Raw genomic sequence first — 24918 nt, 5'->3', positions numbered from 1 at the left:
AAACAGTTGTTGTTTTTTAAAAACTTTTATTTTTATTTATTATTTATTTGAGAGGGAGAGAAAGAGGCAGAGAGAGAGAATGGGTGCGCCAGGACTTCCAGCCACTGCAAACAAACTCCAGACACGGGCGGCTCCTTGTGCATCTGGATTATGTGAGTCCTAGGGAGTTGAACCAAGGTCCTTTGGCTTTGCAGGCAAAGGTCTTAACTGCTAAGCCATCTCTCCGGCCCCCAAAGCAGTTTTATAGTATGCTCAAGTGTGATTGCTTGACTGTGCGACATTGTCCCCTTAGAGTGCTCAGCAGTGGCCACTGCAGTGGACGCCACAGGCGGAGGCAGCATGGTGTGGAAAGACTGCTCCGTGCACAAGGCAGGTCTTGACCTTCTGCTCTCAGCTGTGCCAGTTTGTGGTAGTGGAGAGGCTTGTCTTTTGCTGCATCCTTGTCTTGGTGGGCTCCCCACTGTACCTCCTCCATTTGATCTACTATCGGGCACCTACCGGGCACTCAGAAAAATCTCCTTAGGTGAAACCCCGTCGAGGCACAGTGCTGTTGGTAGATCCAAGATGAGTGTTTTGGCGCATCTGGCGGGGACAGCGGGGTGGCTTTCTGGAGGATCAGGTACTCCTGAACCAGCTTGTGAAGCTGAAAGGTCAAGAAGAAGCAAAAGGATTCCATGGTGGGAACTAAAGGAGAAGGGCACGCTGGGGAAGCTGCTGTCAGTTCACTGCGGGGACAAGCAGCGCTTAGAGCCCAAGAAGGCGGCTCAGGCTGGCCAGAGTGGGACTTCGTGTGAGGACGGAAGGAGCCTCTCGGTGATCCTGAATTTCTGTCTCATGTTTCTCTGTCGGGGTGGGGTTCTCCTCCTTCACACCTTGCCCCTGTGCAGACTGTTTGGGAAGCATGCCGCTGATTATTTCCAGAGAGCACAGCCTCCAGCTGTGGTGGCTGTCTGCCTCCAGGAAGGAGTTCTAGGGGCATGGCATGTCTTTGAATGCATATTAGGTGCTGTTCTGATCAATTGCAGAGACCAGGCAAGACAGATTCTTCCAGAGTCCTGCACTGCACGTGCACTAGATGAGATGGGCTTTTCAGTAGCGACCCTTCACTTGGCATGGAAACCCCAGGCTGTGGTGAGCACGTCGGATTCACGTCTCTGTGTGTTTGGGCTCTGCTCCCTGCTGTGGGCAGAGAACTGGGGTTTCTCCCATGGCCACCCTGAACCCTGTCGTGCGGGTGCCACATGCTCTCAGGAGGAAAGTGGTGAGACGGAGGGTGAGAGTCCAGGAGTGATTTTCATGGACTACTTGCTACTTCCAAATCCCCTTTTATATTTCAAAGGAAGGTAAAAAATGTCCTTCCTGAGGGTATAGCTCAGTGACAGAGCCCTCGCCAAAGGCTCTGGGTTTGATTCCAGCACTGTGGAAACAGAAATAAAGAAAAAAAGACACTGTCTCTCTTGTCCTTAGCTGCTACTTTTCTACTGTATGGCATTATGGCTTTTTAAAAAATATTTTACTTTTATTTATTTATTTGGCACAGAGAAAGAGAGAGAAGACAGAGAGAGAGAGAGAGAGAGAGAGAGAGAGAGAGAGAGAGAGAGAATGGGTGCGCCAGGGCCTCCAGCCACTGCAAACGAACTCCAGATGCATGCGCCACCATTTGCGTCTGGCTTACATGGGTTCTGAGGAATCGACCCTGGGTCCTTTGGCTTTGCAGGCAAATACCTTAACCGCTAAGCCATCTCTTCAGCCGGGTTTTTTTTTTTTTTTTAAGAAATGACTTTTTAAGTTTTAGAATCACAGAAAAATTAAACAGAAACTTGAGTTTTCACATAGAAAGTAGAAGACTTCCTACACACACGGCTTTCCCTACCATCAGCATCCTCCATAGAGCCAGAACCACAAAACCCAAAGTGAATGGTTATTATCGCCACAGGTCCGCACTTCACACGAGGGCTCACAGTGGCATAATTTGAACGTCCCTTTGTACTCTAAGTAACTTGTCTGGTGATCATTTTCACATTTCAAGTTGTCAACAGCCATCACTTCTGTTTTTAGCCTCCCTCCCCTGGTATTCATTGTGGCCTTAGGACCAGGCTTGTAAGGCCGTTGCTAAACACTGGCTGGAGAGAGGACTGGAGAAGGCTGGGAATTCAGACTGTACTGCCCTGAGATGCTCTGCCTTGTTTGCTGGGGTGCTTTATTTTATGACCAATCCCCCCAGCGGGCAGTGCCCACAACTGTCACTGAAGTTTCTGTGCCAGACGCTGGACTACCCGCTTCCTGGCGGGTCTTCCTGAAGTTGGCACAGCAGCCACAGCCTTTGGCTCCATGCCCCCAGTTCCCAGATGTTCTCCCTCCCACCACAACTGAGCTGGCGCCCTCGGCTTTTCTGTGTTGTTTAATTGGAGTGTGAAAGCAAAGCTGCAAACCATCTCCAGGCCTCGTGAGCCCCTGCATGGTGCTGCTTGAGCACCCCACCATGCGTAGGCATGGTAAGTGCTGTACACTGTACGTGGTGGCAGTTGGTCTGTAAATGTTTGCTAAATATTAAATATGTAGGTGTGTTATGATCATTCAACCTTGCAAAATTGTTAATGCCAGGCTGGAGAGGTGGCTCAGCAGTTAAGGCACTGACTGGCCTGTGAAACCTAAAGATACATGTTCTACTCTCCAGATCCCACGTCAGCCAGATGCACAAAGGAGAGGCAGGCGCAAGGTCGCACATACCCACTAGGTGGCACAAGCATCTGGAGTTCAGTTTTAGTGGCTGAGGCCCTGGTGCGCCCACTGTCTGCAGATTCATATTCAGGTCTTCAGATCTAGAGTGAGTTCAGTTCCTAGTAGAACCATGGTATCTGTCAGTACAGGGCAGCCTCTGGGGTTTGGCTGTCCTTTGTGGCCCTCTGGTCACAGTGCTTTTCTTGTGGGAGGGGCACCGAGCGGCCCTCTCGCCCTTTCCTCTGTAGGGGGAGGGGCGGGCACGCAGGCTGGCGGTGCTGGCGCGTTGCTGGCACGTGGGAGAACGCAGATGTGGTGGAATCTGCCTCCCAGGTTTGCGCACTGTGCTGCACGGGCCGTGTCCAGCAGAGGCCGTCGCAGGGGGGTTTTTCTGAGATCGCCCACAAAGCTGATGCTCAGTGTGCACTATGCAAGCAGGTCTTCCCTGCCAAGCCAGGACTCGTCCCGTGGGAGCAGCCCGGGAGCTGAGGCCAAACACCAGCCTCCCGATCGCTCTCACTGCTGCTGCGCTGAGAGTGCAAACGGGTTTTAATTCACATTTTCTCTGCATTGTAGGCTTTGGACGTGGACCGGATGGTTCTGTACAAAATGAAGAAGTCTGTGAAGGCAATCAATATCTCTGGGCTGGGTGAGTGCTCCTTCTTCCCTGGGGGTGTCTGGGTGAAAACACTCTGTTGGAGGTCCTGAACCATAACGCTGGTCACTGTTTGCCAGTGTGTGAGCCTCCGCCTCAGAGCATGCAGACCAGAGAGCAAGCTGGCATGCCTGTGGCCCCTCCGTGAGCCCTTCATGCCCTGTCAGGCCGACTGATGGGTCGTGAGGCTTCTCTTACCACCAGTCTGAGCGGTGTGGCGCACGAGGCCCCTGCCCTCTCTCGTCTCCATTTCTTCCCTTCCTTGCTTGGAGAGAAATGAGGAAACACACGGGGCATAACCAACTCACCGCTGGGCAATAATGTCGGGCCTTTACCTAGAAATGTGCTGAAGATAAGCTCACCGGGGCTTTTTAGCGTGAAGATTGTAGGCTGCGTGGGAGGTTTATTGGTGATGGGCCTTTTCTTCCTTCTTCTTTTGCGTGTTGCCTGTTCTGATGTGTGTGGGCACATACAAGGTGTTGCAGCTTGCGCAGCCATCGCATGTGTCTGTGGAGGTCCGAGGACAGCCTCTGACGTTACTTCCGAGGCACTGTCTCCCTCCTTTTGAGTTCTCCACTTAGGCTGTACTGTCTGGACAGTGAGTCCCGGGATCCGCCTGTCTCCGCCCCTCCAGCGCTGACGCGTAGGTACTTGACACCACACATTTATGTGAGTTCTGGAGAACAAACTCATGCTTCTCAGGCAAGCTGTCCTCCAAGCCCTGCACCTCAGTGTTTGCATAGTTTATTTATTTGAGAGAGAGAGCGAGATAGGCATGCCAGGGCTCCGTTTTTCCTTGTGACACAGAGTCTCTTACTGAGTTCAGAGCTCGCCATCCACGAGCCCCAGCAAGTCTCCACTCACCACAGAGCTAGGGTTTTAGACATGTGGCCCCTTCAGACCTTCGTGCTTGTGCAGGAAGTTCATTTAACGAGCCATCTCATTAGCCATCCATAAGAACTTTTTTGTTTGTTTGTTGTTTTTTGGCTTTTTGAGGTAGGGTCTCACTCTAGCCCAGGCTGACCTGGAATTCACTATGGAGTCTCAGGATGCCCTCGAACTCACGGTGATCCTCCTACCTCTGCCTCCCCAGTGCTGGGATTAAAGGCGTGTGCTACCACGCCTAGCTCAAAAAAAATTTTTTTTTAGTCACCAATTGGCTATGCAGTTTCACTTAGAAGAAAGTGGCAGTCTCAGGAGACTAGAAATACTGAAACTTGCCAGAGAGATTGAAATGATGCTGACAGATTCTAGAGAGAAGGGCTAGCTTGTGACACAGCACTCTTGCTCTGCGTAGGAGTATAGGTGCCTGGAGGTGGACGTAGTGGGGTGTTGAGGCCCCCTGGTGTCTGTACAATGTCCCCGACGCCGCCCCCCACAGCGTCTCCTTTTATCAGAGTGGTGAACACAGAAGGACAAGGGGGAGGGTCTTAGGAGTGGTGATGACAGCAGGAAGTTCAGAAGTCTTTTCCCCACTCAGAATAGTGTCGGCACAGAGGCTCCAGAAGCCGCCCTTAGCGCACCGTAGACAAGCACAAGTCTAGAACAGTCTCTGCCAAAGGGGCAGTTAAGTTGAGCTGTAGCAGACGAACTCCAGATGCATGCACCATTTTCTGCACCTGGCTTTTACGTGGGTGCTGGGGAATCAGACCCAGGTTATTAGGCTTTGCAGACAAGTGCCTTAACCATTGAGCCATCTTCCCACCTTGAGCCTGTGGTTTTCGGGCCAAGCTTTCTCCCCTCCCTTCCACTGTACTTTTCCCTAGACAACCCCCCCCCACCTTATTAAGAGTTACATATTTTATTTTTTAAACTTTTTTGTTTAGTTTTATTTATTTATTTGAGAGTGACAGACAGAGAGAGAAAGAGGCAGATAAGAAAAAGAGAGAGAGAGAGAGAGAGAGAGAAAGAAAGAGAGAGAATGAGTACGCCAGGGCCTCCAGCCACTACAAAGGAACTCCAGATGCGTGTGCCACCTTGTGTATCTGGCTAACGTGGGTCCTAGGGAATCGAACCTGGGACCTTTGGCTTTGCAGGCAAGCTCCTTAACCGCTAAACCATCTCTCCAACCCCCTGCCCCCCTTTTTTTATTTTCTGAGGTAGGGTCTCGCTCTAGCTCAGGCTGGCCTGGAATTCACTATGTAGTCTTAGGGTGGCCTTGAACTCACAGTGATCCTCCTACCTCTTCCTCCAAGTGCTGGGATTAAAGGAGTGCACCACCATGCCTGGCTCCCTGCCACATGTTTTGAGTGCATTTATTTTTTATTGCTTAGCTTTTTGAGTTCTTCATATAGTTGAGAAATTAAACTTCTGCTGTTGGATGTTTAGCTGGTGAAAGGCTTCTCCTTCTGTATGTGCCTTGTTGACTTGTGGCTGGTTTTCTTATCTGTACAATAGCTTTTTAATGTCATGAGGTCCCAGTGCTTGAGGGAGTCTCTGTTTCCCTGAGCCCCTGGGTCTTGGGCAGAAAGTCTGCCAGGACCTTGTGGAGAAACAGTAGTTCATCTGACTCCAGGAACTATTTCCCTATGCCGGTATCGGAGTGTTCTCCCTGTTTTCTTCTAGTTGTTTTGGAGTTTCGGGTATTATAGTGAGGTCCTGGATGCATTTGGAGTTGATTTTGTGCGGGATGAGAGAAGGGGGTTCAGATTCATTCTTCCACGTGTTTATCCAGTTTCTCCAGCACCGTTTGTTGAAAATGCCGTCTTGAAAAGACTGTTTTTATCAGAAGTGAGAGTAAGTAATCTGTAGTCAAGGCTGTGTGGCTGGCTGTCGCTAGTCTGCAGGAGGAACTTGTGATTCCCAAGGCCAGCCCCAAGCCACCAGCGCCGGAATGGCGCAGATACCCGGAGGCGAGCCTTGGTGCGTTTGACGCTGCCTGGCTGCCTTTCTAACCTGCACTGCTGACCCTGTGTTACAAACCCCGTCCTTTCACCTGCCCCCTCGAGGCGTCTCTGAAAACACAGGCCAGAGTGCGGCTGCCCTGCGGACACTCTCCAGCAACACTTTCTTTTCATGGAAGTGAGTTCCCTCCAGAGGACCAGAAAAATGAGGAGGTCCTAGAAGGACTTTAGAACTTTCTGGGAAATGGACCAAGCGTACGTGGATTTTCTCTAGTACCCCCTCCCCCCCACCAAAGGTTGTATGTAAAACCTGAGCATGGATCGTGAGGGAATGGTCACCTTTTCCCAAGTTCACCTGCCTCCGAAACTGTGCTTGCCTCAGGTTAGCAATTGCTTCAGTAACCAGGAGAGCCTCCCGCTCTGTGCATCACGTGCGTGCAGGGTGGCCGTGGGAGGTCCCCCAGGCCTGCGTGCCTGTCTGAAGGCGTACCGTGTTCCCTATGTGCCAGGAGTTGTCTTCTTCCTCTGAGCAAAATGGTGTCTTGCCCCCGGCCCACCTTCCCCTACCACTCTCTGTCCCTAGTCACAAAGCTCGAAACCAACAGGGCTGTGAGTCTTTTCTAGGTTCCACACGTCCAGCAGGCTGGCTGTTCACCTGATGTTGTCTTCTATTTTTAAAAAATATTTTATTTATTTGCAAGCAGAAAAGAGAGAGAGAGAGCAAATGGGCACACATGATGGCCTCCTGCCACTGCAAATGAACTCCAGATGCATGCACCACTTTGTCCATTTGGGCACTGGAGAGTCAATCCCAGACCGTCAAGCTTTGTGGGCTTTTAACCACGGGGCCATTTCTCCAGCCTATGGAGATCGGTGTCCCATCACTGAATCAGAAGAGCAGCATTATAAGAACCCCAGAGTCATAGAGCCAGAGGAAGCTCACTGTGGAGGATGTCTGAAAAGCCTCGGGACTTTCAGTTTTGAAAGGCTTTCTTTCTCTAGGGTGAGGCAGGAAAACACATGCCTTGTTTCTCTCTAAAAGCTGGTGTCAGGCTGGAGAGATGGCTCAGTGGCTAAGGTGTTTGCCTGCAAAGCCAGAGGACCCAGGTTTGATTCCCCAGATCCCACGTAAGCCACATGCACAAGGGGGGTGCGCATGTGTCTGGAGTTCGTTTGCAGTGGCTGCAGGCCCTGGTGTGCCCATTCTCTTTTTGCCTGGCTCTCTTCTCTCTCTGCTTGCACATATATATAAAGCCGGTGTCACATGGGCGAGTTTCGACTCTGGTATGAGGGAGAAGGTAATTGGTGATCAGCCTCCCAGGGGAGCTGTTTATTGAAGGCTGGGAGCTGCGTTTCCAGTTCTGAGGTTTTGATGGCTAGCTCTGCTTCTGTTGGTTAAGAACAAAGACGGGGATGGGGGGGAAGGAGCCGGAGAGATTGCCTAGCGATTGGGGTGCTTGCTAGCAAACCCTAAGGACTCACGTTCAAATCTTCAGGTCCCGCATAAGCCAGACGCACAGTGACGGGAGCGCACAATGTCACACGTGCACACAAGGGGGCGCATGCGTCTGGAATTTGTTCGCAGTGGCTGAAGGCTATGGCATGCCCATTCTTTCCCTCCCTCTCTCTCTCTGAAAATAAATAAAATTTTTAAAAAAAGAACAAAGACGGTTGAGTGGTGGGGTCCTGTCCACAGTGATGAGCACATTAGTCACAGAAGGAACCCGGCCTCCGCTGGTTCAGAGCAGACAGGTGACTGGTGAAGATCTGTCAGCGGTGGTGAGCACACTAATCACAGGAGGAACCCTCAAAGGTGCCACTTAGGGCGTAAACCTCCCATGCTAGGGATGATCTTGCTGATGTGATAGGAAATCGAGGCTTCTGCCTCCTCCCTTCTCCAACATGGCCTGAGGTTCTAGAACAATGTCCTTTTAGGGAAACTGAGATTTCAGAGTTGTTTGACCCCTCCCTCTTCGTAGGTCTGGGATTAAAATGCTAAGGTAATTCCTCCTCCTCCTTCCAGCCACCACCTGGCTGACTCTAGAGATAAAAGCCTTGCTTCCCACCCCCGCCCCACCCCAGATGTAACCCAGACCCCCATAAAGCACAACCTAAGATCCTTCCCTTCCTACCTCTCCTGGAGAATGGCTTAGAAATAGTCCTTTCTCCTACCAATCAGGTCCGTAGCTCCTTCCCTCCTCGCTCCAAGCTCTGCCACTTCCTCGCCGGCCGGCATGAAAATAAAAATCTCAGGCCCAAAGAAACCCTCTGCCTGGGAGTCCTCTATTTCAAACCTGACAGTCAGGATTCCAGTTTCCTCAGTTCCAAGTGTAACGGTCTATGCATCCCCGAAATTGTGTGTGAAAAGATACCTAGAGAAACCAGCCAGGACATTCTAGTGATGTTTACTGGTGCTTCTGAGAGCCAAAAGGGGAGGAACCGCTGATGGTTCAAGCCAGCCTATTTCGCGGGTAGGCACTGTCAGTTGTTTCCTTTTTTTGGGGGGGTAAGTCTCAGAAGGCCAACATTGTGGGTGTTATGCACTTCATTCATCTGCTCCAAATTTGGAGCAGTGCTGTAGCTTTTGGGGGCAGGTGACAGGGAGGTGAGAGAGAGAGAGATGCGTGGTGTGAGGACCCAGGGCTGTGGGCAGATGTGCTGCAGAGAAAGGAGTGGGGGGAGGGGCAAGGAGCGAGAACACATGATGGATGGAGAAATGGGGGAGAGAGTGCCACAAGTGAGTGGGGAAGTAGGAGCAGGCAGACATTTGCCAGCCGAAAGACCAAGGGGATGCACGCACCTGTGGTGACATCGGGTCCCAAGGAAAGAAGCAAAGGTGGTGGCTGGTGACACAAGGGACTTTTATGACCCTTGAGGCCTGGGGAGCTGGCTAGTGGGAGGTGCCGTAGAGGTGCCAGCTCCAGGAGCCAGGTTGTCTGGGAACACAGGGGGAGGGGACCAGAAGGGGTATTTCAGGTTTTTTGTTTTGTTTTGTTTTGGTTTTGGTTTTTCGAGGTAGGGTCACACTCTGGCCCAGGCTGACCTGGAATTCACTCTGTATTCTGAGGGTGGCCTTGAACTCACGGCGATTCTCCTACCTCTGCCTCCCGAGTGCTGGGATTAAAGGTGTATTTCAGTTTGGATGCGGGAGGGAAAGGGAGCTGTGAGACTGACCGACTCATGTGAGTGGGCCTGCCTTGATGTAGAACACTGACCCGGACCCCACTGCGGAGACCCTAACTGTTTTCTCATGTGTTGGATCTGGCAGACTTGTCATGAAGGTGAAAGATCACATATCTGTGTAACCTCCACAGCAGGCATGGTAGCTGTTCTGAAAGGACTTGGGACACCTGTGACTTTGCAGGGGTCAGCAACCGTCCCTGAGAGACGACCTCGTGCGACCCAGGAGCTGTGCTCACCTCTCACTCCTTAGGGGATCAGCAGTGTCTTGCTAAGTCACCACCCCAAGAAATGGGACTTGTTTTCCCAGGTAGGATGAAGTACAAACAGAGGAGGAAAAACAAAAAAGCTCGCGGCAACTCAGTCCTCTGCCAGGCCTAATCCCGTTGCTTTGCCAACACTTGCTCTGCCCCTGTTAAAGGCTTGTAGACAACTGGAAGCAATCTCTTGCAGTCACATTCAGGAAAAACTACTTCCCCTCCCGGTTTTGACCACAAGACACTAGGGAATTATGGGTGGGAGAGCTGGCTGCTTGCTCCTTTGCTTGGGCCCAGAACAGCCCCGGGATGCAGCCAGCCCTGGCTAAGGAGAGGCTCGGGGTGAGTCACGCTACCTGGGGCTCAGCTTCAGTCCTGTCCTGGACTAGGCTCTGAGAGGAAACTGCCAGCACCTTTGTTTATTCTTTTTTTTTTTTTTTCTTTGAGACAGGATCTCATTCTGTCCTCTTTGAGATGGCCTAGTAATCTCTATGTGCTCAGGGCTGACCTCAAACTTGTGGCAATCTTCCTGCCTCAGCCTCCCAAGAGCGGGGATTTTAGGCATGATTTACCATGCCTGGCCCCAATCCACCTTTGTTGGTGCAGATTTTGTGCTCCTTAAAACCTTCCAGCAGCCCTGTTTCCCGGATGGAACCCTTCACCATCTGTGTCTATGCAGGCTTTGTCCACACTAAGCGTGTCCTGCATTGAGTGGACTGACTTGGGTCTTTCTCTGACTGGAGGCTTGCTTCTGAGGCATAGCTTGTATTAGGCATCTGTATTTGTTAGAGCTTATGCATAGCAGGCTTCCCACATAACTGGACTTTGCCCTTTAGGGTAATGGGGAAGGCAGAATCAAGATACACATAAACGTTGATGCTTTGTATACATGAAGTCTGTTCTCTAACGGGGCCAGAAGCATCAACACAGCAGAAGTCCCAGAGGAGACCTGCTGGCTCTATACCCGTCCCTTGCATTCTCTCTATATATTTAAATTTATTTGAGAGAGGGGAAGAGGCAGAGCGAGAGAGAGAGAGACAGAGCAAGAGAGAGAGAGAGAGAGAGAGAGAGAGAGAGAGAGAGAGAGAGAGGGCATGCCAGGGCCTCCAGCCACTGCAAACGAACTCCAGACACATGCGCCACCTTGTGCATTTGGCTTACGTGGGTTCTGGGGAATCAAACCTGGGTCCTTTGGCTTTGCAGGCAAGCGCCTTAACCACTAAGCCATCTCGCCAGTCCTCACTTGGATTCTATATGGACTATGAGTGGCAGTGGGAGTTGAAAAGGCTAATTGGGGGTTGTGTTAACTTATTTACATGGACTTCCAGCCGTTTCTAGAAAGGACATGATCATTAATATGACAGGATCAAAGTATGTTCAGTGATCCAAGACAGGAGTCAGACCACACCTCGACCTTAGTAACCTCGCTAGAATAGGTCTGTGTTGGCCTCAGTCAGGCTCATACGTCCTGAGGTAGCATCTGCTGGTACTGGTGACTTTAAAAAAAAACAAAACACACAAAAAACTTTTTTTAATTGACAACTTCCATAATCGTAGACAATAAACCATGATAATTTTCTCCTCTCCCCCACTTTCCCCTTCACAAGTCCACTCTCCGTTATATTCCTTCCCTCTTTCAATGACTCTGGTGATTTTAATGGAGATTGGTCTTCCAAGGTAGGGTCTTGCTCTAGCCCAGGCTGACTGCAGTTCACCATGGAGTCTCAGGGTGGCCTCAAACACTCAGTGATCCTCCTACCTCTGCCTCCCAAGTGCTGGGGTTAAAGGCGTGCACCACCATGCCTGGCTTTAATTTTTAAAATAAAAAAACAAAGTTGTTGCTTTGACATTTTCATACGTTATATTACGTTTAGACCGTGTGCACCCGACATTACTGTCCTTTATCCCTCCCCACCCCTGCCGTCTTGCATGCTCCTCCTCATCACTCGCCATGGAAGGAAGTAACCCCCTCCCTGGTGTCCTCGGCCGTCCTTAGCTCATGAGGCCTCTTCGCCGTCTATAACGGAACGTGGACTGGCCCAGTCATGTGCTGGTCTTTTGCAGGAATCCACATCAGGCAGGAGTTAATGAATGTAGTGGTGCGGTGGTTTGAATCAGACGCCCCTGGTAGACGCGTGTGCTCCGAATGCTTGTCCCCCAGATGGTGGCCATGTGGGAGGTGAGCCTTGCTGGAGGAGGTGTGTTTCTGGAAGTGTTCTAGCCAGCTCCCTTTGCCAGAGTTGGACTGGCTCTCCTGCTGCTGTTTTCATCTGCTGTGGCAAAAGTGACGTCACCCTCTGCTTATGTCATGATTCCCCTGCCACCGTGAAGCCTCCCTTCAAGATTATAAGCCCAAATAAAACCTCTCCTCTCGTCGGCTGCTTTTGGCCTGTGCTTTATCCCTACAACAGATGCTGCCTCGCTCCTGTCCGTTCTCCCAGGAAAAGCTCCAGTAGAGACAGACTGCAGCGCTTGTAATAGGCACAAGGAACTCAATCTAGTCATTGTAGCTGGAAGTAGTTTTTTCTTCTATTTTTTTTTAATTAATTTGAGAGAGATGGACAGACAGTTAGAAAGGGGCAGAGAGACAGTGAATATGGGCACATCAGTGCCTTCTGCCCCTGTGCGAACTTAGGATGTGTGTCCCACTTTGTGCCTCTGGCTTTATGTGGGTACTGGGAAATTGAACCTGGGCTGTCATGTTTTGCAAGCAAGCTCCTTGAACGTCTGAGCCATCTCTCCAGCCCGACAGTGGTTTCTTTATGTTGCTTTCTTCCTATAGAGATAATATGAACTTAGACAATTCAGAAAACTCCAGAAAAGCGTCAGGACAGTCTTGACTGAGGCCAGTTCTCACTGTGTGCACAGGAAAGTCTTTGCAGAGGGTTGCCTCTGAGTTCTTCCCAGCTCAGGAGCAGGGTGGCCCTGGGCGGGCTGTTTACATACCCCTGGTATGTTTTCCTCGCCTGTGAAGCACCCACCTCCAGAAGCAAATACTAGCCACCTGGTGGGGAATGGTGGCAATCTATTGAGTGTGTGCTAGCTTTACTAGCGCGATGAGCGTTTGGGTGAATTTTCTTTTCAGTGTCCCCTTTGTGTCTTATGTTTTGTAACATTGAGACTAAACGTCTAATTTTGTGGTCTGTCCTTTTCAAACTGAGCATTTTGTCCTCCATTCCAGTGAGGTGATGTTAGCAACCGTCCTATATTTCGTTCTGTGTACATGCTGTTTCCCAGTCATCTCTACCTCTGCGGTTCTTTTCACGTTTCCCACCTTCACTCTGTAGACTGTCCCACACACATCTCCAGTAACCTTGCCTCTCTCCTTGGGATTCCTGGGAGTGAGGTTGGCACAGATGATTTTAAAGACTTTCAACACAGATCACCAAGCTGTGAACCAGAAGATGACTTTCAGTCCTTCACAAGGCTTCACTCTAGAAACGAAGTCTAAAACCAGCTTTCTTGCACGGGATTGCCACAGGGAAGCGACCTTGTTAGGGAGTGGGGTGGTCCAGCTTTCAAAACGTTGCCTTCCCGTGAAGTTGTGTGCTGAGGCGATGTGCAGGGCCCAGGGAATGCGGGGATGACTTCATTTACCTTAAGTTGTGCACATTATCCCTTGTGCAAGAGTAGTGTACATTTGAATGCTAATCACCATGTCATCTGGGGAGCGTCTTACGGAGCTACTACATGGAGAACATACGTCTATAGAATGTTCCCTTCACCAGCTGTCTGGGTGGCTGGAATGTGCCACCTCAGCAGACGCTTTCTCCTCAGCCATAACCCAGGTGGCTGCGGTCTGGCCTGGAGCCTGGGTTGGAGTGGGGCATCACCGAGGCTGGGGTTGGGCAGCTGGCTGACTGGTGCATGAGTGCCCCACCTCTTGCTGGTGATGACGCTTGGTGTTTGAGCTGCTGTGGTATGCTTGACCGGAAGGGTGTAACCTTGGTCTAGAGCCAAGGATAGTGATGATTGGATGAGCAAATGCAGCAACAGTACCTAGTGTGGAGGAAGAGTGTGTCGGGTAGTCAGGAAGCCTGAGGTCTGAGCCACTGGGCTGCCAGCGCTGCATGACCTTGATGCAGTTGCCGTGCCCCTGAACGTTGGCTTCCTGCCTGTAAAGAAAGGGCTCAGGCAGGTCATCTCTCAGCATCCTTGGAATGAAGGGCAGGATCCTGAACTAGACATGACTAGCACCCCCAAGAGGTGGGACAGGAGATGAGTAATCCCCGGGGGATGTTGCAGAGTTCAGAGCTGGGCTTGTAAGAGACCGTGTTAACAGCCTCTGGATGCACGGGCCTTCTTGCGGTTCCTGGACTCTCTGTCTTCCCTTTTCACCAGGCAATTCCTGCCCATCACTGGAACCTTAGCCCACATGTCCCTGACCTAGTGCCTGAACCTCAGTACCAGCATGTTGCCTGGCACAGTGCCTGTGCTCAGCACACACATTGACTGACGGCCCTTTCTTAGGCATTCACTCCTGCTCCTGTGAGCGTGCTCGTCCCTGGTCCCATTTCCATACTGCTGCGCCCCTGTTGCTTGGCTGGGAATCATCAGTTGAAGCGCTTGAGGTGAAGTTGGACAGAGAGGTAGCTAAGTACTGGCCGTGGGCTCCCCGTTCTTTGGCAGGCAGTGTTGAAGTTGAATTGACTATAGTGACCCCTCCCACCCTGGGCCTTTCCTGTAACACTGTGGTGGTGGCTTGCTTCCTCATACTGTTTTGGGCACTTTGACCTGTCAGTTTGGATGTATATGTGCCCTCAGAAAATTAAAGGAGCTACTTTTTTTGTCTTTTGGGATCCATCATCATCATCATCATCATCATTATTTTCGAGGTAGGGTCTCACTCTAGTTGGAATTCACTGTAGTGATTCAATGTAGTCTCAGGGTGGCCTCAAACTCACGGTGATCCTCCTACCTCTGCCTCCCGAGTGCTGGACTAAAGGCGTGCGCCACCATGCCCAGCTCCTTTTTTTGATGTGCATATATGTGTGTGCACGCAGGTGTATGTGCGCTGTGGCACGTGCGTGGAGGCCAAGGGACAATTCTTGGTTGTCACTCCTTGCCTCCCACCTCATTTGGGACAGAGTCTCTCACTGTCCGCCCCTCCTTTGGCCAGGTCAGCTCCGTGAGCCCCCAAGAGGTTCCTGGCCTCGGGCTCCGGCTCGCTGCCAACGCCCTAGGAGACAGAAGCCTGCCACTGCTTTTACCTTCTGACCTGTCGCCTGGGGAGCCGACCTCAGGCCCTCATGCATGCACAGCAGGGACTTTATCCACCGAGCCATCTCTACAGCCTCTGGATCCAGTAGTTCCTGCTTGAACCATACAAACTGGGTCTTCTCCTTGATAACCGTGCTTAAAAGAACAAAATCAGGCAAAGTGAAAAACGCAGTCAAAATCCAGTCCCCCTCTGATCTTGTCATGTGAAGGCGCTTACTGGCTTCATGGTAGGTTTCTTTTTAAATAGAATAGGGATTCTTTTTTTTTAAAAAATTATATTTATTTATTTGACAGCGAGAAAGAGGGAGAGAGAGCAGGAGAATGGGTGTGCCAGGGCCTCCAGCCACTGCAAATGAACTCCAGATGCATGTGCCACCTTGTGCATCTGGCTAACGTGGGCCCCGGGGAACCAGACCTGGGTCCTTTGGCTTTGGCAGACAAGCGCCTTAACTGCTAAGCCATCCCTCCAGCCCTCATGATAGATTTCTATGTGAATGTGGGGGTCTCCTGGTTCTGGTGTGTTCTGTGCAGTGAAGTATAGAGAATAGGAAGGTATTGGCATAGAATTGGGAAGAAACAAATTCTTTGCCTAGTGAGGTCTCTGTCACTACAATTCTTATTTCAAAGAGTCTTCCAGAGGAGAGATTCTTGGCTCTAGACTATTAAAAACAGAACATATGTTATATTTGAACCAGAGGAAAGCGAATGAGAGCTCAAGGTCCTCAACAGAACAGCTTTCATAATTCTGTAAACAAAAACCGAGAGACCCAGTTTTTGGGATCTTTCCAGAAACCCTATTCCCAAGTTTATTTATTTTTGGCTCCTGTTTTAAGTGTGTTGAGTTCTTCCAGTTTCTCTTAGTAGGAAAGTTCCCAGCTCGGGGTGATCTGGAGCAGTCACTGTGCTGATGGAGAGTGTGCTGTTCACAAGGTGGGCACCCCTCCGGGTGTCCCCGGAAGACATACAGATATAGGGCACATAGGCTGGAGCAAGGTGCTTCATATGCATTTGACCCAGGCAGGAAGGGCCTAGCAAATCTTCCTTTAACGTCACTGGGCAGCCGGAGAAGCCAGCCGGGGAGAAAGCGGGGGTGAGGATCTGGCGTTCTTGCCTCTCCCACCCCAGTGGTTCTTGGTGGACGTCTGCTCTGTGGTCATTAGTTCCATGCTGAAACCACACTGGGTGTGTTTATGTCTTGACCACCAACTTTTAGACAGTTAAAAAATAGAATGTGGTTTGAAAGGGCCTAACCTTCACATTTTGCCACATGTGCTGGAGTCCTAAGTAGAGAGAAATAAGTGTGATTGATCAATCTGTGAGATGGAATTTTTATTTTGTTATTTATTTGTGTGTGTATGTGTACATATGGGCACATGTGTGTGGCGGTGAGAACGGGGTGTTGGTCATCTTACATTCTTTGAGACCAGGTTCCTCTTGATATTAGCTGGCCTGTGAGTTCTGGGAGTCTCCTGGCTCCACTCCCACTGCCTTCGGCACATTGGAATTACAGGCACATGCCCCTTTGTGTCTGGTTTAAATGTGTGCTAGGGAGGATTGACTTCTGGTTGGAAGACTTAGAGGCAAGCACCCCAGACCTTGTGAGGTGAAACCTAAAAATCTAAAAATTAGGCCAAACATGCTGGTGCACACCTTTAATAATAGCACTCGGGAGGCAGAGGTAGGAGGATCACCATGAGTTTGAGGCCAGCTTGGAACTACAGTGGTCAAGGTTAGCCTGGGCTAGAGAGAACCTTGCTTCAAATAAATTAAAAATTAAAAATCTAATCTTTGGGGCTGGAGAGATAGATGGCTTAGCAGTTAAGGCATTTGCCTGTGAAGCCTAAGGACCCTGGTTTGATTCAACAGGTCCCACTTTAGCTAGCTGCACATCATGGCACATGCATCTAGAGTTCGTTTGCAGTGTCTAGAGGCCCTGGAGCAGCCATTCTCTCTCCTCTGTCTTCCCCTCTGTCTCTAATAAGTAAATTTAAGTTAAAAAAAAAAAAAAAGAAAAACCCCCCCAAAAACCTAAACTTTGAGTTTTGGCAAGGTTGACTCTTTTTAGCTGGGAAACCAACACCCTTGTGGCTGAGAAGGGGGAATGAGCTCTGGAGTGGGACACATTTAAGTTTGAAGTCCAGTTGTACCATCCTTCCAGCTTCATTTGTTAGGACAAGTTATTTGATTTTTGAGCCCTAATTTCCTAGCAGTATTAGAAGAGATTAGAAGTTTAAAAGTGTGTGTTACATGTAAGTGACATTATTGTCACTATTAATCAGCTTGTTTGTGATGTCGGGTGTGAACTGAGTATCCTTAACACGCCCTGATTCCTGCTGCAGGCTTGAGCCAGCGAGCCTTCACAAAGCTGATCAGTAGCCCAGGGAGAGTAGCTGTAACCCATCACGGTCAGACAGATGCCACTGGCAGCCACAGAGCCTGAGCCCAGACCTTCTGAGTGTCCTCTGATGATGCCAACACTCTTGAGGAACAGCGGATGGTGTGTGTGTGTGTGTGTGTGTGTGTGTGTGTGTGTGTGTGTCATTACAGCCTAAGAAATACATTTAATTTATTTGGAATTCCTAGTTCTCTTTCTGGAATTGTTTCCCTGGTGCTGGGAACCCGGGACCTTGTACATGCCTCATGAGCATTTTACCTGTGAGCTATATGCCCCACCTGGAATTTTTTTTTTAATAGGAAACAGACTCAAATATTGAATTTTAGTTTGCTCCAGTGTTTGCCAGATCTCCGTTCGAGCCCTCCGACACTCAGCTATCACTGGTGGTACAGGGCATGTTTCCCTGGCAGGATGAGTGAATGGAACATTCTTGCACAGGACTGGCTCAGGGCTCAGGGCTGCCCTTAAAAGTGACTTGTGAGCTGGGTGTGAGGGTGCATGCCTTTAATCCCAGGTGGTTATTGCAGTTACTTTTTTTATTGACAACTTCCATAATTGTAAACAATAACCCATGGTAATTCCCTCCCTCCCCCTTTGAAACTCCATTGTCCATCATATCCCCTCCCCCTCTCAATTAGTCTGTCTTTTATTTTGATGTCATCATCTTTTCCTCCTAATTTGATGGTCTTATGTAGGTAGTGTCAGGCACTGTGAGGTCATGGATATCCAGGCCATTTTGTGTCTGGAGGAGCACATTGTAAGCAGTCCTACCCTTCCTTTGGCTCTTGCATTCTTTCAGCCACCTCTTCTGCAATGGACCCTGAGCCTTGGAAGGTGTGATAGAGATATTGCAGTGCTGAGCACTCCTCTGTCACTTCTTCTCAGCACCATGATGCCTCCTGAGTCATCCCAAGGTCACTGCCATCTGAAAAGAGAAGCTTCTCTAACCAAAAGTGGAAGTAGCATTAACATAAGGCCATGAACATTAAGAGAAGTGCTTACTGGGAAGCTTGGTGAGCATAGTATATGCATTCAGCCAGATACCAGCAGACATTACTTTTTGTTGCTGGGACAAACGTCCGACCAGAAGCAGCTCCTGGGAAGAAAGGGTTTTTATTTCAGGCCCACAGATTCCAGGGGAAAACCCAGCATGATGGAAGAAGCTGGCTCACTTCCATAGATCCATAGCAGAGAGAGAGCCGACAGCCAGCAGCCGCAAGAGCAAATAGGCAGAGCTCCGGCTGGCTCTTCACATACCTGGGGCTGGACTAAAGACCCACCCCAGCGCCTCCAGCAGGCTGACTCACAAATACCTCCAGCAGCCGGGCATGGTGGCACACGCCTTTAATTCCAGCACTCAGGAGGCAGAGGTAGAAGGATCACCATGAGTTTGAGACCACCCTGAGACTACATAGTGAATTCCAGGTCAGCCTGGGCTAGAGGGAGACCCTACCTCGAGAAACAAAACAAGACAAAAATTCCTCAGGCCACTGGGGGAAGGGGCATATATATTCACAGTCCAGCACTCTAGTAGTAATTACTGAGAAGACTCCAACTCATCATAGTGCTGAGAATGAGTGACTGTTGATTGCTCATCACTACCTGAGATATCTCTCTCATGCCTTCCAAGGCCCAGGGCACATTGCAGAAGAGAGGGCAGGGAGACTAAGAACCAGAGGGTGAGGAAGAGTGTCTTGGACCACTATCTTTTGGACACGAAGTGGCTGTTGCCTCTCTGACCACACAGTGGCTGTTATTACCTACACAAGACCTGCAGAATATTGGATCCATCAACATTCCTTCGTGGATAATGGAGGAGAGGGGAAAAAAATCAAAATAGACGAGGCACTAGCCAGAGATAAAAAGGGATTCATTGGCAGGGAGGGGAACCATGGGAATGGAACAAAAGAAGGTAACAGGAGGACATGTTGATAAAATTACATTATGTACATGCATGAAAATTGTCAATAAAAAGAAGAAAAAAACAAGACTTGTATATGTGATCCGTGTGTGTATGCGTGTGGGTACACATGTATATGCACATGAATGTAGAGACCCAGAGATGCTTCCCAGTGTCTTCTAATCTCTCCCCACCATATTTTTTTTGTGACAGGGTCTCTTGATAAACCTAGACATCACTAATTTGGCTGGACTAGCCAGCTATGACGCCCTAGGGACCCTCCTGTCTCTGTCCTTCTGTCGTTGGGATTGTAAGTGTGCGCCATCAATGATCAACTTTTAAGTGGGTTCTGGGGATCAGAACTCAGGTCCTCATGCTTGAACAGCATGCACTGAGCTTTCACAGCAGGTGCTGAACAATCTCATAAGTCTGTTCTGTATAATTTTGATGTCCAGGAAGTGTGGAGAGCAGGGAGCTGGAAACTCTAGGCCAGGCTTTCACTCTTTCTTTTCTTTTTTCTCCTGAGGTAGAGTCTTACCCTAGCTCACGCTGACCTGGAATTTACTTTAGTCTCAGGGTGGCCTCGAACGCATGGTGATCCTCCTACCTCTGCTGGGATTAAAGGCCTGAGTCCCCATGTCTGGCAAGGCTTTCACTCTTGAAATTTTTTTTATTTTTATTTATTTATTTGAGAGCAACAGAGAAAGCAAGAGGCAGAAAGAGAGAATGGGCTCATGAGGGTCTCCAGCCACTGCAAATGAACTCCAGACACATGTGCCAACTTGTGCATCTGGCTTATGTGGGTCCTGGAGAATCGAGCCTTGAACTGGGGTACTTAGGCTTCACAGGTAAACGCTTAACCAGTAAGCCATCTCTCCAGCCAGGCTTTCACTCTTTAAGGTGATCTTGTGAGGCCTGGTGACAATAACTTGAATGACAGAGTTTACTATTTCTGTTCAAGCCATGTGTGTGTGGTCTGTATATTCGTGCATAAGGGTGAATACAGCCTGATCGATCCCTCTCCTTGAAGCATTTCCAGAACATGAGAACACCCTTTTCAGACAGTGTTAGTGTAACTGAAAGGATGGGTGGGGGGGTGTACAAAATCCCAGGCCATAGGGAGACCGTAGGAATATACTGGAGAAAAAAAGGATATGTGGGTAAGATGAATGGGAACCAGGCAGGGGAGGACCCTGGAAGGGGAGGCATCAAGGACCGAACTGGCCCTTGCTGTGTGGCCTGGGCGTCAGAAAGCTCCGCAGCCCTCTGTCAGGAGGTGACAGTGGCATGTGGCTCTGCCTGGGTGGGCATTTTGAGCTTCAGCAAGGAGGAGCTGGTGGATTTGTCTGAACCCTGTCTTAGAGCAGTGGCTGTTGTGGTCGCTGGGCCCAGATGGAGTCCTGGAAGCCTGAGAGGGTGGACTCTCCCTGGGAGTCCCCTAGTGTGCGTTTATCTGTGGGCCCTTCCGTTCTGCTTGCCAAGCTTCTTTTGAGAACAGTTGCTGGCACAACAAATTGTTTTTGGAATAGCAACAATATTTCTGATCCAGCAACTTGACTTTTCTGTGTTTATTTTGAGGCTGCTCTCTGTTGTTTATTCTGGGAATATGTTTGGCTTCATTCATGACTGAGAAGAGCCTTGTGGTCTGGGAGGGGAGTACATTGACAACTCCTCCCTTGCCCTTGCAGCACACGTGGAGAACGAAGAGCAGTATACCCAGGCCCTGGAGAAGTTCGGTGGCAACTGCGTGTGCAGAGACGACCCGGATTTAGGAAGTGCGTTCCTGAAGTTCTCCGTGTTCACCAAGGAGTTGACGGCGCTCTTCAAAAACCTGGTCAGTGCCCGCTGTGTGTGCGCAGCGATGGTGTGGGAAATGCTTGTGTTACAACGGCTTCTGTTTTTTTTATATTTATTTATTTGAGACACAAAGAGAGAGAGAATGGGCGTGCCAGGGCCTCCAGCTACTGCAAATGAACTCCAGATGCATGTGCCATCTTGTGCATCTGGCTTATGTGGGATCTGGAGAATTGAACCTGGATCCTTAGGCTTTGCAGGCAAGCACCTTAACCACCAAGCCATCTCTCCGCCACAGTGGCTTGTTTTTGATAAAATAGGAAGCCATCCCAGGCTCCCATGGAACTTGAGGGAATTACATTTTCTGTGTACATTGGATAAATTAGGAATAAAGTTTATGCAGTTAATAGACTTTACTCTTTTTTTTAATTAAAAAAATTTTTTTTATTAACAACTTCCATGATTATAAAAATACCCCATGGTGATACCCTCCCTCCCCCCACTTACCCCTTTGAAACTCCACTCTCCATCATACCCCCTCCCCCTTTCAATCAGTCTCTCTTTTACTTTTGATGTCATGATCTTTTCCTCCTCTTATGATGGCCTTATGCAGGTAGTATCAGGCACTGTGAGGCCATGGATATCCAGGCCATTTTGTGAATAGACTTTACTCTTAACATGACTTTTTACTTTTTGCTTCAAAGGGAATAAAATAGTTTATTCTGAACCAAGTATGGGTGACCATGGCTAAGAATAAGGACTGAGGTTGTCCTTAATGACTTCTTCCATCTTGAAAGAGATTGCACAAACTTGTTTATAAAAAAGTTGTTTGTTTGTTTTTTTGCGGGTGTGGTGGCGCATGTCTTTAATCCCAGCATTCGGGAGGCAGGGGTAGGAGGATCGCTGTGAGTTCGAGGCCATCCTGAGACTACATAGTGAATTCCAGGTCAGCTTGGACTGGAATAAAATCCTACCTCAAAACACAAAATTTTTTTGTTTGTTTGTTTGATGGGCTGGGGAGATAGCTCAATGGTTAAGCGTGTTTGCTGTGCAAACCTGACCACTGAGAATTCTGATCCTCAGAACCTATGTAAAACAGGACCCAGGTAGCACATGCGTCTGTAATCTCAGTAAGTATGGCAACGGGGCTGGAGCCAGGAAAATCCTGGGCTGACGGAACAAGTGAGAGCCTGTCTCAGAAAAGGTGTAGGTTGTCCTCTGACTTCCATGTGCTCACCATGGTGGGACCCCCCCCCCCATTTATTTATTGCTTAACAGATTTGCACATGTCTATAATGTACTTTTTAATCACGCTACCCCACCATCCATTACCTTCAGTTATTCCCCTCCCACTTAACCCCTTAATATGACTTAAATTCAGCTTGGTATTTTTAAAAGTTAATTTATTGATGCACGTGTGTGTGTGTGCACATGTACGTACCAGGGTCTCTCACTGCCACTTTTTGTGTCTGGGTCACATGGGTGGCTTGGGAATTGAACTTAGGACAGCAGACTTTGTAACGCAAGCACCTTTAACCGCTGAGCCATCTTCCCAGCCTCTCAGCTTGTTATTGAGGCAAGGTCTCACTGTAGCCCAAGCTGACCTGGAACTCACTCTGTAGTCCAAGGCTGGCCTCGAACTCATGCTGATCCCTCTACCTCTTGCCTCCCAAGTGCTGGAATTAAAGATGTGTGCCACCACGCTTGGCTCAGCTTGGTATTTTAAATGTGTTCTGCTGCAGGATGGAATGGGTAGATACATTCATTTTCTTTTTTCTTTTTTTGTTTGTTTGTTTGTTTGTTTTTCAAGGTAGGCTAATCTGGAATTCACTATGTAGTCTCAGGGTGGCCTTGAACTTGCGGTGATCATCCTACCTCTGCCTCCCGAGTGCTGGGATTAAAGGTGCGCACCACCATGCCCAACTGATATATTCATTTTCTTAAAGGCTGTTAACTTCAGATTCTTTCTTTCTTTCTTTCTTTATTTATTTCTTTCTTTCTTTCTTTCTTTCTTTCTCTCTCTCTCTCTCTCTCTCTCTCTCTCTCTCTCTCTCTCTCTCTCTGTGTGTGTGTGTGTGTGTGTGTGTGTGTGTGTGCAGAGATGTGTAAGCATAGAGGACAGAGGAGAATGTCAGGTGTCCTTCCTCTGTCATGCATTGAGACGCTGTCTCCCACTGAACCCCGAACTGCTGTTTTTAGTCAGACTGGCTGACTAGTGAACACCAGTAATTCTCTGGTCTTTGTTCCCCTCAAGACTGGGGCTATAGGCATGCCATGGGTGTTAGGGAATGAAACTTACGGTGAGTCAGGCCCCTCATGTTTGCATGGCAAGCACCCTTCCCTGCTAGACCATCTTCCCAGCTGCTGCCTCCCGTTTCTACTAGTTTCTAAGCTGTATAGAGTAGTCTGCTTCTAGTAACTATAGTGGACATTCAGACTGATAATGTTTCATAAATGTATTTCAGGTATATCTTACATCGCAAGATAGTCTATGATCAAAGCACAGAAATTAATGTGAATAGTAATTCTTATGCCCCCAAATGCAGAGCCTTTATAAGGCAAGACTGAAAGAAACGTCTGATTCCTGATCTGGGTAGAAATACAGGGTTGGTGCAGATGCCTGTGGCGGGTGCTTGGTAATACAGGGTGAATTGGGCCTTTCTTGTGTTTGGCAGCTCTGGACCGTCCCTGCTGTGGGGACAGAATTCTGAAGAAGCAGACAGAGGGCTGTTTGTAACCCTGCCCAGGTGGGTGGTTGTCTCCCCAAGTACAGGGGTCCTTGGAGAGTCCCCCAGCATCTCCTTCCTGTGTTTCTTCCCCAGCTTCTGAAGGTCCCAGAAGACTAGATCAGAAACTCAGGGATGCTCCCTGTGCAGATCATAATAAAGAGCAGAGTCTCTTTCAGTTCTCTCAGCAAGCTCAAGACAAGTGTGAAAACGGCTCATCCTTCTCAAGGTGGTAATGATGGTGAGCCTGACCTTAGAGCGGCAGAACGCAGGCGCCATGATGCATGAGTTAATAACAGGGAGGAAAGAGCAGGACTGTTAAGGCTCTTGATCTCTCGCCCTCTTCACTTGAAAATATTCCCATTAAAAATGAAAGGCTCTCTCAGCCTGGAGAGGATGGCTTAGTGGTTAAGGCGTTTGCCTACAAAGTCAAAGGACCCCGCTTCAATTCTCCAGGACCCACGTAAGCCAGATGCACAAGGAGGCGCATGCATGTGGAGTTTGTTTGAAGTGGTTGGAGTCCCTTGGTGCGCCCATTTTCTCCCTCACCCTCTTGCTACCCTTCCCCCTCTCTCTCTTTCTAAATATGTATATATTTATATAGAAAGGCTCTCACAGTGCTTAGGGTTTTTTTTTTTTCTTCAACCCTTAGTTGAATTTGAAACCTCTTAGCCTTCTGACGAAGTTCTTGGAGCCCACATCTGGGGACTACGTGGGCAGACCTGCGTAGTGGGGGACTCACCACCAAGTCAGAGTCAGAGAAAGGGGAGGATCCTGTTTTGCATGATCCCAGGGTCAAGCTGTCTGCTGGTCTCCTAGGAAAACATCAGTGTTCCATCCCCAAGCCCCTGCACACAGGCACAGTGGCCAGATCGCTTGCCTCAGAATGAGTGGGAAAAAGACCACAGAGAGAGGACAATGCGGGGGGGGGGGGGGGTCATGACAGAAGCTAAATTCACTGTCTCACTGAGCTCCCGACACATTGCATCTGTACAGGGAGGGCTGTGCTGCTGGTTTTTAAAGAAGGAGGACACCATTAACTTAAGACAGTATAAAGTTTAAAAATCCAGGGGCTAGAGAGTTGGCTCAGCAGTTAAGGCACTTGCCTGCAAAACCTAATGTCCTGGGTTTGATTCCCTAGTACCCACGTAAAACTAGATGCGCAAATTGACACATGTGCACTGTGTTCAGTTTGCACTGGCTGGGGGCCCTGGCATACCCATTCTC

The 24918-nt window shown here is 49.3% G+C and overlaps 1 protein-coding gene across 8 annotated transcripts in view; it reads left to right on the top strand.

Moving 5' to 3' along the window:
* Asap2 (ArfGAP with SH3 domain, ankyrin repeat and PH domain 2) overlaps positions 1 to 24918 on the top strand; it is a 171917-nt gene that overhangs the window by 58936 nt on the left and 88063 nt on the right. For 7 of the 8 annotated variants that reach the window (XM_045137225.1, XM_045137223.1, XM_045137219.1 and 4 more), the window contains exons 2-3: positions 3298 to 3370; positions 20860 to 21005. In XM_045137225.1, coding sequence (XP_044993160.1) covers positions 3298 to 3370; positions 20860 to 21005 — 219 coding nt within the window. The remainder of the gene's footprint in view (positions 1 to 3297; positions 3371 to 20859; positions 21006 to 24918) is intronic. The other variant, XR_006634118.1, reaches the window with a different exon arrangement.

Source organism: Jaculus jaculus, chromosome 18, assembly GCF_020740685.1.
Source record: "Jaculus jaculus isolate mJacJac1 chromosome 18, mJacJac1.mat.Y.cur, whole genome shotgun sequence".
In the NCBI taxonomy this organism is placed as follows: domain Eukaryota; kingdom Metazoa; phylum Chordata; class Mammalia; order Rodentia; family Dipodidae; genus Jaculus; species Jaculus jaculus.
Note: the sequence above shows the minus strand (reverse complement) of the source record. Positions and strands in the feature narration are given on the sequence as shown.